General features: G+C 38.2%; 2 protein-coding genes and 1 long non-coding RNA gene across 3 annotated transcripts; all 3 read right to left on the bottom strand.

Annotated features, from left to right (window-relative positions):
• Positions 1 to 2276: 2276 nt before the first annotated feature.
• On the bottom strand, positions 2277 to 2944 carry LOC119553364. The gene is made up of 2 exons (XR_005219764.1): positions 2780 to 2944; positions 2277 to 2729 (listed from the first exon to the last, which is right to left on the bottom strand). It is a non-coding gene; the product is annotated as an uncharacterized LOC119553364 (long non-coding RNA).
• Positions 2945 to 3101: 157 nt separating this feature from the next.
• On the bottom strand, positions 3102 to 3457 carry LOC119553363. Its single transcript, XM_037863710.1, has one exon. The coding sequence runs from the start codon at positions 3420 to 3422 to the stop codon at positions 3246 to 3248; it is 177 nt and encodes a 58-aa protein (XP_037719638.1). The 5' UTR covers positions 3423 to 3457; the 3' UTR covers positions 3102 to 3245.
• Positions 3458 to 5764: 2307 nt separating this feature from the next.
• On the bottom strand, positions 5765 to 6058 carry LOC119553908. Its single transcript, XM_037864582.1, has one exon. It carries the CDS (start codon positions 6022 to 6024, stop codon positions 5848 to 5850), a length of 177 nt encoding a protein of 58 aa, XP_037720510.1. The 5' UTR covers positions 6025 to 6058; the 3' UTR covers positions 5765 to 5847.
• Positions 6059 to 20169: the final 14111 nt, after the last annotated feature.

Consider the following 20169-nt stretch of genomic DNA (forward strand, 5'->3'; position numbering starts at 1 on the left):
GCAAAGCGGAAAAAAGATTTTAGATTGTCAAAAGCTTTCGAATACTCTGATGATTCCGTTTTGCTTGTTGTGCAAGTCTGCAATAAACTCCCAAAAATCGGATGATAAATTTCAAATGGCTTTAGGCTTTTGTAACAGTTTTCAATTTTAAATCATTTGAAAAATCATTTTATGCTTAAATAAAAACTAAATAATTCTGTAGTACCACTATAATTGCATATTAATGGTTTAATTATAAAGTAATATTAAGTTAAGTAAATTAACTAGCTTTGTTAGTTAAGACTTACTTTATAGTTAGGTATAATAAAACCCATCTTTAATCCAACACGAGGATGTTAATCATCCTTCGGTGAGGGTATAATTATGAGGACAGAGCCCTGAAAGATTTCGTAATCAATTTAAGCGCTTGAAAAACCAACAAGGACTCGAGAAGCGTTGGCAAGTCACGTTGTTTGATATCTGCCGGCACACGGCGCAGCTCCTTGATGTGTGCTCTTGTCACAGGGAAAACTTTTCGGCAGGTTCGCAGGCCAAATATTTGCCTGGAAAATTCGCAGGCTCGAGGGAAAGGGAAGCGAACATGTGGCAAAAAGAACATATTTTTGTGGCTTAGCTAAAAAAATATGTATTTTTGGTTAAGAAAATCCACAAAGGCGGCGGTGATGTAAGAGTTGAAGTGTGAGGGGTACGGACTTGACCCCAACTGAACTCACTTCGCCAATCAACGTCACTTCAGATGAAAATCGAGTGTGCAAGGAAAAGATTCCCATTTTTGTGCACATTTTTTCAATAAATTTAGCATACTCAAATTGCATTTTAACAAGCGAGTAGCAGCAGGTAAAACATGACTTTATTGTTTGGACATTATTAAATTTAATTTAATTCAAGGAACTTACATCAGCTGGCAGATATTGTATTGTATTCCTCTACTTTGTGCTCAAGAAAAGAGTAGTTATGTATATTCATCAGAACGACAGCCAAGCCGATACAAGTTTACTAATGATGTCTGTCCCTAATAAATACACTCGATAAATATCAACTGTAGTATAATAATTAGCTTCAAAAAATAATTGAAACTTAAATTTATATACTAATTTTTCTTTGCTAAAAGTACCCTTTTGCTTGAATCTCGTTTGGTGTCGGAACTAGTATTGATTTACAATAATTCGATCACAGAGTTTGTAAAGAGTATAAATAAATAATCATTTTTTGATACTTATTGATTTCTCAGAACTTAAAAATATATATTTATTTCCTTGAGTTTTGTAAAATCAGCAGTTCATTCAGAATGCTACGAAATGAAATCCAACTTTAAATCAAGTCGGGTTGACCCCATTACGCATACGCAGTGTGCGCCAGATAAGCATTCTCGCATCATCATAATCAGGCAACTCGAATCGAGGGCATCAGCATTATTAGCAACCCATCGCCAGCGCCGACAACAAAGTGATAAACTGCTCGACATCCAGGCATCAGGGAGTCAATTATATAATGATGCCTCGATAGCTAGGTAGTTGTTGCTGTTGGCCCGCCTGTTTCGCCTGACAAGCTCGTTAAAATTTATGTTTTGTTTGCGTTTCAGGGAAGCGGGGATCCAGGATGCCTCGCATGACGCACTCATTTGTGACGCCGTCCGCAGGATTCGACAGGATTCGGGATTCAAGGGGTTAGGGCCCCAGTTGGCTGTGACAGGCAGCCACTGTCACAATAGCTGTCAATGCTTGGACATTTGTCGATGACCATAAAACAGAAGCTTAAATATTGGATCGCTTTCGAAAGGAGCCATTATGGAGCACCACTTGAGGTGGATAAATGGGAAGAAGAAAGTATATTGATAAAAAAGCAAGTGCAAGCGATTACAATGAAGTTAGTCTTGGGAGGGGCACGACATCAAAAGTGAGCAAAGAGAGGGATTCAATTATAATTTACCCATTCACTTTCTTTTTAAGTTTTGGAACGTTAACGTTCCAGCTTCTTCAAAATTTGACAGATTTGTACAGTTTTTTAAATAAACCAAACATTAAAACTATAAAATAGTCTTTAATAATAAATTCTATAACTAAGTCTTATAATACCAACACTTAATCTTTGGGAACAACTCAATTTATTGTGTAATTAGCTCATTGTTTTAATAGTATACTATTATCGACAATTTTCTGAATACCTCTGTAATACATTAATAGAACTTTGTTGCAATCCAAATTAAAGTGGGTAAAAAATATCGCTAAATTAGGATTCTTGCTGCCGAACAAAAAAACCTAAAATATCAATGTCGATTCCCACAGAATAATTGAAATTTAATGGAAAGCAAATATGGGGACGGATAACGGACACATATGCGACACAAACAATCTAGCAGAAAACTTTTATTCAGTCGGTAAATATTATTTTTACGCCATTCTGCATTTCTTTGTGCCTAGCCTTTGCTTAACGATCGAGGATGGGCGGGCAAGTGTTGGCGGCCCAATTGTAGTAGCGCCTATTACCGCAGCCCAAGTCCTGTGGTTTCGCACCGCAGAGGACCAGGCCCAGGAAGAAAAGCACACAGCCTTGGAGTACGTTCATCTTGTCGGAAAGAGTGGATTTTTTGATCGGTTTTGGGACCCAAGCGGCTATTTATGGCCGGCTGAAGAGTTGAAAACCTCCGACCGAGCATGCGATTCGGATTATCAAAGGGATATTGCGATTTAACGGTTCCCATTCAAGTTACTTCCCTGTCACTCTGAAAGCTAATCACTTACGTAAGCTCTTCGCTGTAGTGTCACTTTTCACCACTGACCTCTTCTGTTTGGCTGGCTCACTTGATGGCAGCGAATCGAGCAGTCCACAAACACATTCCCAATTTTTTCCCTGCTTGTGCCCCTTCGTGTCTCTCTAGTCTTTCTGGCCCATTTCAATTGAATTTCTGTTTAAGAAATTAATTAAATTATCTGGTCAATTTAGCTTACTAACTCTGTACAACATTAATTGAACTTAGTGCAAATGCGTTTATTTGACGTATGCTTACAAATAAGAACGTTAATATAAAAAGACAAAGTGGGTAAAGAATAATGCTGAACTAGGATTCTTGCAGCCGAACCAAAAAACGTAAAATATCAATGTCGATTCCCACAGTAAAATTGTAATTTAATTGAAAGCAAATATGGGGACGGATAACGGACACATATGCGATACAAGCAATGGAGCAGAAAACTTTAATTCAGTCCGTAAATAGTATTTTTACGCCATTCTGCATCTCTTTGTGCCTAGCCGTTGACTAAGGATCCTGGCGCGGGCCAGCAACTGTTGCGGGCGTAGTTGTAGTAGCGCCCTTCACCGCAGGCCTTGTCCCTGTCGGTTACCGGACGGGTCACCTGTTGTGCATCCACACCGCTGAGGACCAGGCCCAGGAAGAAAAGCACAAAGCATTGGAGTAGGTTCATCTTGGTGGAAACAGAGGATGTGTTGATCGGTTTTGGGATCCACGCGCCTATTTATACCCGGCTGAAGAGTTGCAAACCTCCAACCGAGCATGCGATTCGAATTATCCAAGGGATATTGCGATTTTACGGTTGCCATTCAACGTTTTTACGTGTCATTCTGAAAGCTAATCACTTACGCAAGCTCTTCACTGTAGTTTGACATTTTACCACTGACCTTTTCTGTTTGGCTGGCGCACTTGGCGTATACTTGATGGCATCGAACCGAGCAGTCCACAAGCACATTCCCCATTTTTCTCCCTGCCCGTGCCTCTTCGTATCTCTCTAGTCTTTCTGGCACATTTCAATTGAATTTCTGTTTAAATTTGTATGCCAAGCCAATCGAGTTTCTTCATTAAAAAACTAATTTAATTATCTGGTTAATTTAGCTTACTAACTCTGTATAACATTAATTGAACTTTGTGCAAATACGTTTATTTGACGTATGCTTACAATTATGGCTGTCAAATAAGAACGTTAATATAAAAAGACAACGTGATTAAAAATCTGAAATATGAATTAGGATTGTTGCTGCCGAACAAAAAACTTAGAGTAACAATGTTTATTCACAACCATATAATTGAAATTCAATGGAAAGCAAATATGGGCCGTAAGAACGGACACAAGAGCGCTACAAATAATCAAGCGGAAAACTCTCATTCAGTCAGTAAATAATATTTTTATGCCAGCGGCAATCAGAAAAAAGTTTTATTGGCTGTCCAAGGATTGCCCACAGATAATAGTAAATATTTGGAATAAAATCTGTGTTTGCCAGCCAGTTAACCGACTGAGTGCAGTGCAGAGCCCGCATTGAAATGCAATAAATCTGCGCCGAGCAGGCTTTAACTTTCCCGATGAACAGCCCCATCGGGCTGTCTTTTCCCGGCTCCCAGATCCGGGTTTTCAGATTTCAGTTTCGACTGCACAATCTTCGGTATCTAGGTTCGCAGGAAGCAGCCTGTGGGATCCTGCACATGTTTACATGACGTTGGCCTGACTGCATCGCGGCTGCATGCAAAATTAATAAGCCATAACAAGTTGGTTTATGCTGCGGCTTCCTGGGTCGGGGAAACCGTGCTCGTTCGGGGTGAATTAATTAACGAGCGATGCCGTGGCAGGAGGCACAAAGTTGTGCATCCAAGAAATCTCTTGCATGTCCTTGGCCACATTTCCTAGGAGCCTTAATGTGCTGAAAGAAGCTGCTGAAGCTCGTTGAAGTAATGGCCCATTGAGCTCACCAATTTACTCATAACCAAGTTTCTTAACCCATCAGAACTATCAGAAAGGATTTCCAGTGCAGACAGCTAAGTTTATGGGTAAAGTTAAGATCTTCAAATGGCACTTTTAGTAAGCATGATCATGTGTGGGATGCTTCAGTTTAAATGTTTGCAGAAATACTTCGCCTTTTTTAAAAGATAGATCGAAAACATAAAACTAGTATTATAAAAACAAGTATTTACACGTGTCTCAATTTACAAAGATTTTATTACGTTTTTTACACCACACCAGCATAGCTAAAGTGAAAAGATTAATACTGATTGTCAATTATTTAATGCTAAGTTTATCAAATGTTAATCGTTACTTTTTAATCATTTTTAATATTCTATAACTAGTACGGTTTTCTAATATTAAAAAAAAATATTTCCAAAACTGCGAGGCATTATTCAAATGCTTATTAATAATAACTTATTATATAATGATGATTGTACAGCCTTTTTTGCTGAACAACAAAACTTGATTTGATTTAAGAACCATTTCAAGTTTACCATTCAAGAACGTTCGTGCTGAAAAAGTTCTTACATTGAGCACATTTTGGCTTTAAGTATCTGTTAGCTCTATTAATTCCCTATTGTTTATTCTAAAAGTGTTCGGTATATAAGGCGCATAAGTTACACAGTGTTAATGCCCGTGAGCGGCTAGTCGTAAGTAAACTTTAAATATGAATTATTTAGATATATCTCGTTTATTTCCGTTTCGAATACTTATTTCTCCTACTATTGATTTAAGAATTTTTCCTTCTTAAGTCATGCCTGCAACTTTCTTACTTTATTATTAAATCATTCTTGTTTTAGTACAAATATGACTAGATCTAAGAATTATTCATACTTGATTGTAGTTCGAAAGGTTCTGAAACCTATTCTTTTCGGACTTGAAAGTTCGTGCTGCATTTTGTTCACAGGCTCTGTATTTTTCATGCTTGCGAAATCATTGATTTTTTTTTTAATTGTACAATGTACACTGTTCAATGTACATATATTACCCAACACTAAAGAATCATCCGACCTCAATTAAGTACAATGATTGTATTATTGCTTTACTGCAATTTATTTGGCCATTCTAGCTTCTCTCGGTAAATAATATTTTTACGCCATTCTGCATCTCTTTGTGCCTAGCCGTTGACTAAGGATCCTGGCGCGGGCCAGCAACTGTTGCGGGCGTAGTTGTAGTAGCGCCCTTCACCGCAGGCCCTGTCCCTGTCGGTTTCGTAACGGACCACCTGTTGTGCATCCACACCGCTGAGGACCAGGCCCAGGAAGAAAAGCACAAAGCATTGGAGTAGGTTCATCTTGGCGGAAACAGTGGATGTGTTGATCGGTTTTGGGACCCACGCGGCTATTTATACCCGGCTGAAGAGTTGCAAACCTCCGACCGAGCATGCGATTCGGATTTTACAAGTGGTATTGCGATTTTACGGTTGCCATTCAACGTTTTTTTGTGTCATTCTGATAGCCAACCACTTACGTAAGCTCTTCGCTCTAGTTTCACTTTTCAGCACTGACCTTTTCTATTTGGCTGGCTCACTTGGCGTATGCTTGATGGCAAATGTGCAGTGTAAACAAGCGAAACGAGCAGTCCACAAGCACACATTCACCATTTTTCTCCCCCTGCCTCCTCGGATCTCTCCAGTCTATCTGGCCCATTTCAATTACATTTCTGTTTGAATTTGAATGCCAAGCGAATCGAGTTTCCCGTCGATGGCCACATCATCAGCTGTAATACTCCTCACTTACTTACTTAGTCACTTTCGTTTCCCCACCCTTTGATTAACTGCCAATTGGAGAGAAATTGATACGCACTTTTCTTCTATTTGTTCGACTCAGAGAAAAGCCCCAAAATGAGTGTCCCTTACCAAGGAAATTGGTTTTGAATGATGTGTCTACTTTTGGGGGCAATTGATTCGGTGTTAAAGTTGTGACTTAGGTTATACAAATCTAAAGTACTGATTATTTAATAAAAGGGTTATCAGAGGCTAAAATGATTTCAGTTAAAAGTTTGCAACGAAGCGAAAAAGACGTTTTCGACCCCATAAAGTATATATATTCTTGATCAGCATCACTAGACGAGTCGATCTAGCCAAGTCCGTCTGGCTGTTTCTACGCAAACTAGTCTCTCAATTCTAAAGATATCTGGATCAAAATTTTCCAAAAATCTTATTTCTATTGCAGGTGGTAGTTTCATATAGCAGGTAGTATATATAGCATCAAATAAGACCAAATCGGAAAAATTATAAACAAATTTTTGATCAGAATTACCAGCGGAGTCGATCTATCCATGTACGTCTGTCTGTCCGTCCGTATGAGCGCTGAGATCTCGGAAGCTATAAAAGATAGAAGGTTCGGATTTGGCATGTATATTTTTGAGCTTCTTGCGCAGCGTAAGTTTGTTTCAGCAGAGTGCCACGCCCACTATAGCGTTCTCTCTGGTTAATTTCCTAAGGGTCGCAAAGCTCTGTCTAAAGAGGAACGACCTGCGATATAAAAAATTCGGTTGGCCGAAGTTAACTTCCTTTCTTGTTTTATTTATTTTTAATTTTCTGACTTAGAATGTCTTTTTTGGATAGGGGATCCTTTTTGTGTAGACAAATATTGAGTCAATTATAATACCAATTTTTATATTATTTTTTAGAACTTTTATGGTATAGTTGGAGTTAATGCGCAAATAAAACAGTTTTGACCTACTAGAATGATTAACGATTCACCCAAGTTTTTACTATTATTTATAAATGATCTTCATGTTAATGCCTTTATTGATAATTTAGATTCTTATCTCTAACTTAATTATCTTTATCTTTAATTTAATTGTATCTTTATCCTTAATGGTAAAGGTTTAAGGTTTTTTTCCGATAGGTTCCAAGTACTTTCACAACCACTTGAACCGACCTCTCGTGCATTTCCTAGTGAATATTTAATATCCCTCTTTTCGGATAGAATGAAAAGCGAGAGCCGGAAAGGAAAATCGGAAAATCGGTGGTACTCAGCTGAGTGATTGCTGCTGCCGGGAGCTTACATGGGGACATAATTACCCGGAAAGTCGGACTGAAGTTGGGCATATGGGGCGCCCGAAAGTGGGTCATTATGTGCAAGCTGATAGCTTTATGCTCTTGTCCTGCAAAAAGAAGCTCAAACTTTAAGTTTTTACTTTAAACCCTGCAGTGCGAGTAATATTTGCTCGGGCTTTAGTTCGTGGCGAACTTCTAGGGGCTCCCCGCTCCGAATTCAATTAATTACGCGAAAAGTGGAGAGGGAAAGGGAAGCCTGCGGAAGTTGCTTTATTTCGGCACGTGATAAATTAATTTAAGCCAGACCCGGAGCGTTCCTTGTAATGTTTTTGCATACTATATACATCGCAAGGCGTCGTCAGGTGGCATAAAACTGGATCATTTAGGGGGCGGTGGGCGTAGAGGGGCGGTCGAGGCAGTTTTGGTTATCAAAGTGGGCGTGGCAACGACTTAATTACGCTACGCACGGCAGCTAATTGAGTTCGTAGCCTAGCGAAAAATAAAACGCCATTTGTTCTGGCATTGGGACACAGTTTCGCTTTTCGGTTAGCAATTACACGCAATTTTCATGGTCTCGTCACCGTGGATTGTGAGGTTTAAGATATGAAAATATAGAGATATTAAAAAACTCAAATACTATGGATATTCCTATATGGTAAAATATTAAACAGATCTAAGAAAATGAAAAAGTTAAAAATCACAGATAGCTCAAAATTGATTTAAGTTTTTAAAATAGAAAGATAAAAATTGTAATTAAAAGAAAAAGATTTAAGATAATATTTCTTATAATTATAAATGTATTTATGTTCTATTAGATGAGTAGAGATGAAAAATAAACATATCATTAGCCAATTGTTCAGTTAATAACATTTTTTTGGGTATTTGCAAATCCACTGTTCCAGTAGTATCACATTTGGGGACGTGCTTCGTGAGCATTTCATGTTTATGGACCCAAAAACAGTTCCTTAATTGCCTAAATATTTGAGTGCCGAGCAAACATTTGGCTAAATCAATTTGGCCGGGAGACGGTACTCTAAACCTGACCCAGACCCCGACTTTAGACTTGAACCGAGGCGAACCCAGCTCACGGTCTCCTTTCACTTGCACTCTTGACAGCTCAATTTACTCGGCTCTATTCACCCACTTTCGGTTCGGGACGCCAGTAATTATAACTTGGCTGTAATCTGCGTATTAATCTCAGTTTTCGTGGGCCCAACACACAAAGAGGGTTTTTGGCGTATCTCGGCTCAGTTTTCCATTTTTTCCCCGTTTTAACATGGAACAAATGCCAGCGAATTTATTTGGTTTACTCTTGCTGAAATTTCGCAGCTTTTCGCTGGCTGCTTTTGTCTAATTTAGCACTTGACACGAAATATTATTAATTGGTCTAGACGAGCGCGAGACAAAAGGCATACAACTCCTTGTTAGAAAAGCCTAATGAGCATTAGAACTAAATATATTTTTGTGGACGGAAATGGGTTATTTAAAGTACCATGTTAAATTAATTATTATGATGGGCAATTATTTCATGAAAGTGTTTTTGTTAGTTAGGTAATTTTTAGTTGTGAAACGTTATATAAAACATTATAAAACAGTTGCTTCAAATTGAATATATTTTTTTAAGAAGTTAAAACCTTTTGAAGGAAAGAAAGTATAAATAGAAACCAACCGAGTTATGAAAAACCACAGGCCAAAAAAAAAGTTATAAGTATTCGAACTTATTTTAAGAAACAACTCGTAATAAAAGTAGGCAGTGAGTAATGAATAGTCGTCTTTCTGAATGAAATTGGTCAGCTTTCAGACAACTTAAATTACATTTAAAAGTGATTTTAAGAGCCCTAATGATTTGTGTGGAAATCCTTAATTAACCGTGATCTCTTATATTGAAATATAAATTAATTTAATGACTACCACAAAACAGTTTCATCGCATAATGTATATCGCATATCCAGTCAGGCGTGTACAACTTTTCCCGACGAAAGTCCAGACTTCAGACAACTCTCGTGTCGGCCACGCACGAAGTGAAATCAAGTCACATCAGGTTTATCCATCCAAAGTGTCATCGGTTCAAAGGCCAGAGCCGTTGGACAAGTACTTAATTAGCCGACTAGCCTTGAGGTGGAGGTTAGCCCATTCACTAGGTGTCCGCCCAACTAGACTTCGTGCCACTTTAAGTTCAGTCTGTCAAGTTCAGGGCTCCGAACTCGAATGTTGGCTTGACAGGATTGCAGACTGCACCCATGTAGCCTGACAACTGCAGTGCTAGTCGGCAGGACTCTTCCCATCCGTGTAAGCCCTCTTCAAGTCTATCAACGTCAGCATGTGAGCCACATGACTTTATTTTTTCTATAATATCACTTTCATTGTAGTAATTTAAGGAATGCAAATGTCCCAATTATATGATAATCTTTCTAAAGATTTTCCGTATTGATTTGGGCTTTGTTTGTATGCCTGTGTATGATTTAACCTTTTATTTATTTTTGCAAATGAATGTCCCCCAATCTCTAAACATTTTTGTTATCAAAATGGGCCACACAATGCTCCAAAAGTTGACCATTGACAAGTGAAAGGCCCCACATTTGTGCGCCATATGCGTTAAGTGTAAAACACAACCGGAAGAATTTGGTGCTACCAATTTGCGGCACCTGGAATTCGGCCTTTTCGCCTGTTGTTTGAAATATCACAGACAATTAAAAAGTTGCTACCATCAAATTTAATGCCTAATTTTAGTGGACAACTTTCTGCATAATTGTTGTTGTTTAACTGCGCCCCTCTGCTAATTTATGCGTCACAAAAGGACGCAGGTAGATATACAGGTGACATCTAATTGCATTTCGCATTGGGGAATTGTCCGAAAAATATCCACATGGAACGTGCTGCGGGCTGGCCGAACTTTTTGCCAGCTCTCCACTTTTAATGAGTTGAAGTTGCCGCAATTTTACGGGTCCACGTGAAGTGGTTGGGATGCCGGATGGGTGGTGCTGAGTGGTGCTGAGTGGCTGTGGGTGGTGGAGGTGGGCGCTGGGTGGTGCAAAGTTTACCTGTGGCGAGGGGGGTGGCCGCAAATTGGCTCGTGTGGTCGGCTTTGTTAACGTCTCCTATCGCCGTGTCCTGCCAAATTGAATCTTGGATGGGTCCATTTTATGCTGATGCTCTTTTGATGACAGTGTGATGCTATAGAGATTATTTTATTATAGGTTTTGTGTCTGTTCTTACCGTATATTTCAGTATTTTTTCCAGTAGCATACTACTAAATTGTACCGTTGAATTATTTATTTATTATTTACTATGTAAATTATTGCTTAAGAAATATTTTTAAAAATGTAGTACCTATTATTGGCAGATTTTATTATTGTTATGTTTTCTATCCAACCCAATTTAAAATCAATTTTGATGCACCAGATAAGCATTCCAGATTTGTAGGTTCCATTTCTTTGACTTAATGTTTCTCATTGGAAATCTGCCAATTAAAGCTAAATTGAAGGAACACGAAATGGATACTGAATGAGGACTTTTTTTTCGCAACACAGACTTCTATGCTCGTAAAGAAAATGAAAGCTTGGTTCTTTGTCTGCTACTCGATTGTTTGCACTCATTAGGAAGCGCAATTTCGAATCTTTTTCTTTATTTTCAACCCACTGTTGAGCTCCCTCCGTAACCCTCCTTGACCCCGTTCCTAACCCACTTTTAGCCGTAGAATTGGCTGCTAAACATTTCAATTTGCATGCACTCAACCTGTCTGCATCGGCCACTCGGCTATTTATTCTCAATTATTATTAAAAAGTAGCCCCGCCAGTTGCGAATGTTTGCAAAAATAGTGCATGGATAGTTTCCACTCTGCTGGGCTCCTCAAAAAATACCACTCCAGCCATTTACCAGATTTAGCCCGAGGCAAAAAACTAATAAAGCTGCACTGAGTGGATTCATACAGTTTGCTTTCATTCAGTTACCACTGCAGGCTGTTTCCCTCCCGTTCATTTTGTTGATTTAATAAAGCCAAAAGCTCATTAGCAGTCAAACAACAAGCGGGTGCAGAAACAGCAACTTTTCCTATTATTTGTATGTTTCAGTTTTAATTCCGAAATATTTACCTTTGTTCGAGCTGTGATTCTACAGCTGCCGAAGGCAAAAGGAACTGCCTTGGCAGTAATAAATATTTATGCCCAACCAGCTGACCAGCAAAGTATCTCAACCGTAATATCAAATATTTAGAAGGGGCACTCCCACGTCGCCGTAAGATATTTAAGATATATTTGCATGGGACTCCCTTGGTTATTGTTGAGTCACAACCCCTTTCAATGGTTTCTGATTTTGTCAGAAGCCCTTCAAATGTGTCCCATTCAGGCCAGAAATTTATTTCGATTCGTATTTGTGGATTTGTGGGCAACTCATCGAAATCTGATATCTTTGGAAACTATCTTGCGGCAGGCAACGTTTGTCAAGCTAAATGAGAATGCAGGATGCATTTATTCAGATGGCAAACAGGCATACCGAACAATCTGGTAAATTGCAGTAGTTCAAACTTAATATTGGCATAACAATCACAATGTGATTGAAATGGATCCTGGGCTCTGTTTCAAACACACTGATTTTCTGGGCGAAGCGCATGCCACACATGCCAGGTTATTTGAATACCTCTCGACTTGGTGATGCTGTCAACGAAATAAAAATGGGAAGATTGTGGTGTGAGCTTTGAAATAAATAATTTTAAATTTAATGAATATATTTTATTATTTAATTTAAGCATAGGCCAACAAATAGTGGTATTCATATGTAAAGGTAAGTGCCACAACTATCACTAAGGTGAAATCATTTTTAAATGTCATTTTAGTTGTCTAAAAGTATGCAGTAAATAAAGTACAATCGTATTTCTGAGTGAATTTTATATAGTCCTACTTTTAGACACCTAAATTACATATACAGGTGATTACGAAACCCTAGTGATTTGTGTGACACCCCTGATTACGATACAGATAATTTTTTTTTTTGTAAGTCATTACAGATTTCCTTTATTTTCTGAACCAGTCTTAAATTGATTCTGAAGGAATAAACCTGTGCAAATTGGCTGTAATTTTGAGTGTTTTTTTTCTATGCTGGGGTTCTTTATCCAGTACCCTCCTGAGCTTCTGGCTCCCTTCTACATCCCCAGTTCTTGACTTGAAGGTGTCGGATTCCCCTCTCAAGTTTCCCTCCCAGTGGCCCCGCTGACCAGAGCAATCAAAGGAATCTGGCTTGCGGCCTTTGGCACCTTGACGCCTTCGTCGGTCGTCCCACCTACTTTCTAATTTTCCTGCTGGCAAATTCAATTAGTTCCGCCTGCCTCAGACGAACTCGCTCGAATTCCGTGCCCTTCGCCTCAATCAATTTCCATTTATCCGAGCAACAATGGGAAAGTGTGGGAGGTGCTCTCATTATGCTGTCAGCTTAATTATTGTTTTGACATCGCCAGCTGCACATTTAATTACTTGGAATATTTCCATCGCAACGGCTTAAGACGCTAACCTGGCCAGCAAGTAAATCTCGGTTTGGATCCCACTGAGACCAAACTTTCGAATAAAACGAGCTGAGCAATTGCCGTGGCTCTGGTTTACTTTTCAGCACTTTTAGCCTTGTTGTTTACTTGGCGGCTGCTTTTGTTTCCCTTTGATTTTGCTAGAATGAAAATTCTGGGTGAATTGTATAAGCCTTTGCTGCCCGTATTTATTTTAGTTTGGGGCCCCTGAACATGCAAAAGCAGTGTAGGCGGAAGTTCCTTCCTGGAATGCGAGCAACTGCAAAAATTCGAGGTAATAAAACAACACAGACAAAACAAACCTAAACACAACTTTCACGAAATGTAAAACAACAAAAAGTTTTGGCTTTTTTGAACAGAAACTGTGAACGGGACTTAAAAAAATGCTGTAGGTATACATTAAAGGAAAGTTAGAATATCTGAAACTAACTTATCTTTTAATTTTGATATGATTTATAGAAGAATAACTCTAAAAGGGCATTCAAAGCATGTTTTAGATATAAATTAATGTAAAGCAAGAATATATAAAACTTAAAAAAGGCATAGAGTAACTTGGCTGTACATTTTCAAAGTTAAAGTTATAATATCTATCTACAAATCTAATCATTCTTTTAATTAGTGTGTACTATAAGAATTGTTTCTGTTTAATCATTCGCTCACATTAACTTGATATCTACAAAAATGAGCTCTTTGCCCAGTTTCCTTACAACACACTAATATCTTAGCATTTGTTTGAATAGCACTGTTCTTTTATTCCTGCTAACTAATTCTTTCCACTTCAGTTGTCTTTCAGAATCTGAGTATCTCTTAGTTCTTGGTTCTTCTTTATTAACAGCCCTTTGACCTAGCAGCTTGTAAATTAAACATCAAAAGGCTTGACCGCAAGAGGAAATAGGAGGGTAAAGTACAAGGCTCCACCTTCAGTTCCGCCCATTCATCTCGACGGTCATTTGTGTCTGACTCTTTGGCAAATTAACAACATACATCATTGACCTGTAATCCGGGAAACAGGCAGCCGGAGCAGCAGACCCGTAGTCGCTGCTTTATCCCCATTTAGACCCGGAGTCGATGCCAAGCTGTCGGTTGAAATCCGGGTTTGGATCTCGCCTCCATTTAGTTTTGTCTGGCGCTTGGCAATTCCGATGAGAAAAAGTGTGGATAACAAGTGGAGTAGGGATGGGAAATATCCCTTATTGTATTCCTCTGCTGTGTTTAAGAGTTTATAAAAATCTCCAATGAGTGAAAAATACACCCAAAAACAATAGTGAATACGTACTCCTAGTTTTAAAAAATACACAGAGATATAAATTGATGTGTTATGATGATCATATTGATGCAATTCAGTATCGACTTTATCTAGCTACTTTAATATCTTTACTTTCTAGCTCTCTCTTTTTTTCTCTATTTGAAGAGTTTTGAATATTGATGTCTTACTCTTACCCAAAGTAATATTCTCTATTCTCGATTTAAGAAAATTTTAAAAGTAAGAAAATTGTACGTTTTTTAATTTCCAGGCTAATGTTAAGTAATAAAAGTTGTCTTGAAACAAAATAAAATGTATGATATTTTTAAAACTATAATTTTAAGATGTTTCACTTTGTATTATTATAAGATTTAAGCAATGCTTCTTAGTCTTATATTATTCTTATAGTAGAGCTCCGTCAGTTTATTTAAATAAATTATTTAACTCCAATTCCGAAATTAAAAACAACATTCTTTACTGCCTGTCGGATACACCCAACCCATTCCTCAACCGGAAATGCGCAAACTATGCGGATGAAAAACAAAATGTTAACAATATGTTAACTCAAGCGGAAATATCACTTAGGAGCAACACGAAATCGGACAAGGACAGCTAAAGTCTGAGTTTTCTTTCGACCAACAAAAAATGAAAAGAGAGTCGTAGGAAAACAAAAAAGACTTTGGGCCCGGGGCAATGGCTTCTGAGCTAGAAAAAGGCGGAAAGAATGTGTCAATAATGACTAATGGCCAAGTCGGAACCGGAGCTTCCAAAGCCCCCCATTCTGGCTGGGACCTCCCTGCTAGCCGGGGATTCCCATTTATTTTTGCATATTTTTGCGGGCTCTATTTGTGCTGCTCATGATGTCAAAATGATGTGGGAGCCTTACCTTTTTTCGGTTTCTAAAAGCCGTTGTTTGTCCCCATTGGGATTCGTTTTTAATTTCAAATTCACAGAAGACGAAAACTTTTGGCCAAGCCGTGTGACCCAATTTGGAAGGGGATTCATTTGGCTTTAAGAGTAGGACACATTAAGATAAATTTCATTTTTGTATCTCCATTTGCATTTGGCTAGCAGGAGAGTGAGGAAAAACATTTAATTAATTTAGGCTTACTCAACTCGGATCCAGCTAACGATGAGATTTCGACAAGTGCAAGCCGGCTAATGGAGTCTGGCATTAAAAGGCGGAATATTTTCATCAGACAAACTTTCCACAAAGTGAATATATTTTTACATGTACTTCAAGTACACAGAGGAAATTAAAAGCTTTTTACGTAGTTTCAGAAGTCTTTTCATCCTGGCTTAGCCAAATAATATTTAAATTCAAAAGTCAAAGGTATATTATGTTACACTGTGCAATGCTTAAGCCACTAAAACTCAGTAACAGAAAACGAAACGATGCTTCATTTGGATTGGAAATAAATCATCGAGTACTTACAATGAAAGACCCACTCTCATCGAGGAATTCCTCTTACAGCTGTGTGATTTAAATAAAGCTAAGTGCCATTATTCCAGGAAACCGTTCTTTGATTGCCAATGCGACAAACACAAACACATCATTAGGGAAAAGTGAGCCACGAATCGAAGCTCATTATGGGAAACACTCCGTTACGGAGCTTTTCGATGGTAAAAAGGAAAACACGTGCCTGTTTTTCCTTAGTTGCCTGGGATAAAAATAAAACCCTGCTCGCCAGCCAATTGGTAAATCTTTGTGGTCCGCAGCCCACAATTATGGAGAGAAAATGAAACGCTCATCTGTCGTCGGAAAAAAGCACGAAGGAACAGGAGAAAAATTGCCCAAGGACCCAAAAGAAAAGATTCCAGAATAAAAAGGAAAACTAAAGAGGGAGTGCGGAAATGGGCAAGATGAGGAGGCATAAATAACTATGTCGGCACAAAGTAAACAGAAATAAAAGCGGGGCAAACACAACAAACTCAAATTACACACCGAAATGCTGGCGGATGGGGGAAAGTGGGTGGTTTTTCCGGGGGAAAGGGCGGAAGTTCGTGGCGAATGCCGAAAAGTAGGCAACTAATGTTCGCAAATGTTTGTCTGGGTTTGCTCAGGTTTGCGTTCCATTCCACTCCCTGCCATGCCAACTATGCAGGTGAGGCCTTTCCCCATCTCTCCTCGCATTTCCTCGACTTTCCCTTCCGGTGTGAGCTTATGTAATTAATGTTTTCCTACTGGTCCAAGTCCAGCGGAAGCAGCCGGAAATGGAAGTGTGAGCCCAAAAAGTTTGCTCCCAACGGGAAATTGTTATTGTTTTGTCGCCTTAGAAAAGCAAAGAACAAAAAGAAAAACCAGAAAAGCAAAAATTAATTCAATTTGAGGTACCCTGTAGTCAAAGAAATTTTCTTTATGAGATAAGTTACCTAAAAAGAATCTGAGATGATTAAAAAGAAATTTTGGTAAAATTACATTATATTATATATACAAAATTTACAATTTTTAAACAATATAAAAAATCTAATCATAATTAATTCCTGTTTTTTGACAATATTTCTCATGCTGGTTTATAACTATTAATAAAATGTTGTATTTTTTTATTGGCTTTCTTTTACAAAAAATATATTTTTATAGAAATAGATTAACATAACCTGAAAAGATACGGGCTTATAAAATACCTACATACCCCAAAATTAAAACTAATCCATGGGTAACCAGTATGAAAAGCAAAAGTGGGAGTAAGCTGCGTGGTTGTGTTCCATATTCAAGTGGAGCTGACCGCCATCGGGTTATCCCGGCCAGGTCATTGACTTGTCTCCATATCTTCCCGTTTTCCCCGCCTTTCAGCGTGTGTGGATGGGTAATTAAGATGGTATCTAAGGGCGTTGAAATTCGAGACGAAAAACGATTTCTTGCTTGCCATTCGGCCTTTGTGGCTTAGGCGAACCCTAAGCCGTAATGTTTTCCCGAAATTTTCCGGAACTTGGTCGGCTTAAAGGGACATTTTCCGGGATCTCTTGACGGCGATTGCCTATTCCCGACAGCGTGCCATATTTTTCAATAAGCACAATTGACACCCTCCCGACCAGGGAGTGGTCATCCCACCACTTGAAACATGCCTGGGTATGAGAATGGGGTGAGGATGGCCCTCTGACAGTTTCCCGGGCCGGGGCTAATTTACGCCTTCAATTTGTACTGGCCGAGCACTTGTTATAATTGATGGCCAGTCCGGGACAGTCGCTCACTGAGCGAAAAAACCAATCCTGATTCATGATTAAAAGGTTATTAAAACCAATAATTTCAGATTCGACCTAAATCAACTTCATATTTTTTAGGTTAATATTTTTTATCAAAATTACATTTTACCTCTGATTAAGTAAGATTAAGATTAAGTAAAATTTCCAACTCAAACATTTTTTGATTGAAATATTAACAGAATTAAAAATGGTGGTTTTCCTTGTAAGTACTCGAGATGATCGAAGCATTGTTACATCATTACAGTTCAAATAAAATATGACAAGAATGGAATTTTTCTGCAGAAATGTTTTAGTTTGACACTGAAAGTCTGATTTCTGTCACACTCCCATACATCGAAAAATTATACCAAAAATAGATACAAAATTCTTTAATTATTTAATATGAAATATATGTACTTTATGAATTTCTGCAGTAATAATATTTAGTAACTTTAAGGTCTAATCATTTTCTATAAATTTTTATACAATTTTAGGTATTTATTTTATACAAATTATAAATCTGTTCTTCTTCTCCTTACTTAAACCTATTTCGCTAGTGTTTTTTTCAGTGTAGCCCTAAGGCAGTAGAGGCATGCACAAGAGGGTGGGGGAGTAGGGGGAGTAGGGGGCGACACGCTTACCCGCTGGCTAGTAATTTACTTGTCCTTGCTTGGACGCCTTTGCTTTCCCGCCTCTTTCTAGGTAACGCCTAAAAGCAGACCCGACCTGGTGCAGAACACTTCATATATCGTGTATGTATATGAGCAGCATATTTCAGGCATTTTTATGGCTCGAGAGCAGAATCATAAACATAGGAATTGGTATGGGAAATACGGTAGGAAAAAGGGAAACGCAGTCGTTGTGGCGTTGTTTACGGAAGAAACTGCCTGACCATGGGGGTGCCTCATCTATTTGGCGCCTGGTGTCCTAATCTCTCCACTTTCCCTTATTCATCATCATTTTTGTGGAAAAATGTTACAAAAATGTTGATCGATTCGAGTTTGACTTTTATGCCCGCTGTGTGTTTGTCGTTTGCAGAGAAAAATTCTTGAAAAGGGTAAACGATTACAGAACCTGGCTGGATACGGAAAATATTTAATATTAGAAATCTGTTTCGTAAACTGTTAGTTATATTTTTTTCAAGCTAAAAATATAGATATTATATATTTTTCTGTACTTGTTGAATCAATATCATACCTCTTTTAGGTTTTTAAATATTTTTTGATTTATTGTAAACTTTAAATATTTATTATGTTAAAATTTGACTCATCTAAATAAAATATTTGTCTGTATTCTTTGATACAATATTTTACCGCCTTAAGGTTTTTTAATTTTTATTGTTTTATAGTTAATAAAAAAATCATTTAAAGAGCATCCCAAATCCCTCGGTCAGTTTGCTCAGCATCAAGAATTCATTTTTTATCCTTTGCTGTTAATACTTTTTCGGGAGCTGACTTAATCATCAATCATTCGGTGGCTGCCCCTTCCTCTTCCCCGATGCCCTTATGCCAAAGAATTCAACCCATACAAATTCTTATCAAATTTGTTACTGAGCCATTGAATGTTGCCACGTTCTGGTCTTAAATCGAAGCCAGGGACTCGGATAGAAAATGCATTTTGGGCCCCAATTACTATAACTAAGGAAATGGCTTCATGGAAATTTACGGTCCAACTCAACGACTTTGGACTTTTCAGCAATTTGCAAATGCCACGAAGTGGGATAAGAAGAAATAAGGGCTGTATGGAAATAGTTTTAGTGTGCGAAAATGGCGAACGCTCGAGTGGCCACAAAACAAAAATTGCGGAAAACTTTCAATTTGCTCAGCCAAGTATCGGAATCGTGGCAATCATCAGGCAGCAACAAAAGGAAAATTCATAAAACATAAACCAGGAGCGAAACCACAATCAAATGGAGCGCACACAAGAGAACCGGGGAAGTGGCTGAAAACGCTCGAGAACTTTTCAATTTGGTGGCAAAATTTGCGCAATTTCCTCGGGCAAGAAGGGGTTAAGCGCCCCACTTTCGCCCACCTCAGAAGCTGCAAGTGTCAGTGGGGAAATTATGAATTGCATAAAGTTGCTTAACCGCTTTTGTGGCTGCTCCTAACTATATTATTTCCTTTTAAGAAAAAATTGAATTTAAATGTGCACTCTATTGATGAGTGCGATTTCCATATTAGCGGTATTTCCTATTTATAAAGGGGTATTTAAATCCAAAAAATTTAAATTAAGCTAACTGCAAAACAACAAAGTGTTCCAAAAGTAGCTACAATGATACTTTCGCATTTCATCGCTCATTTAAATCTGAATTTAATGTTTATTTTATTAGCCTCATAGGTGTATTTTTTTTGCGTCTGGCACGATCCACCTGGCTACAATTTCGTACTTTTTTCTAAATGATCCCCATTTGGGTTTGTATTCAATGCAATGTGTACTCAAGTGCGGTAATTGTTTGGGCAACGTCATTATCCGACTGATTGAGGTGCTAATGTAT

This window comes from Drosophila subpulchrella, chromosome 3L, assembly GCF_014743375.2.
Source record: "Drosophila subpulchrella strain 33 F10 #4 breed RU33 chromosome 3L, RU_Dsub_v1.1 Primary Assembly, whole genome shotgun sequence".
Taxonomy (NCBI): Eukaryota; Metazoa; Arthropoda; class Insecta; order Diptera; family Drosophilidae; genus Drosophila; species Drosophila subpulchrella.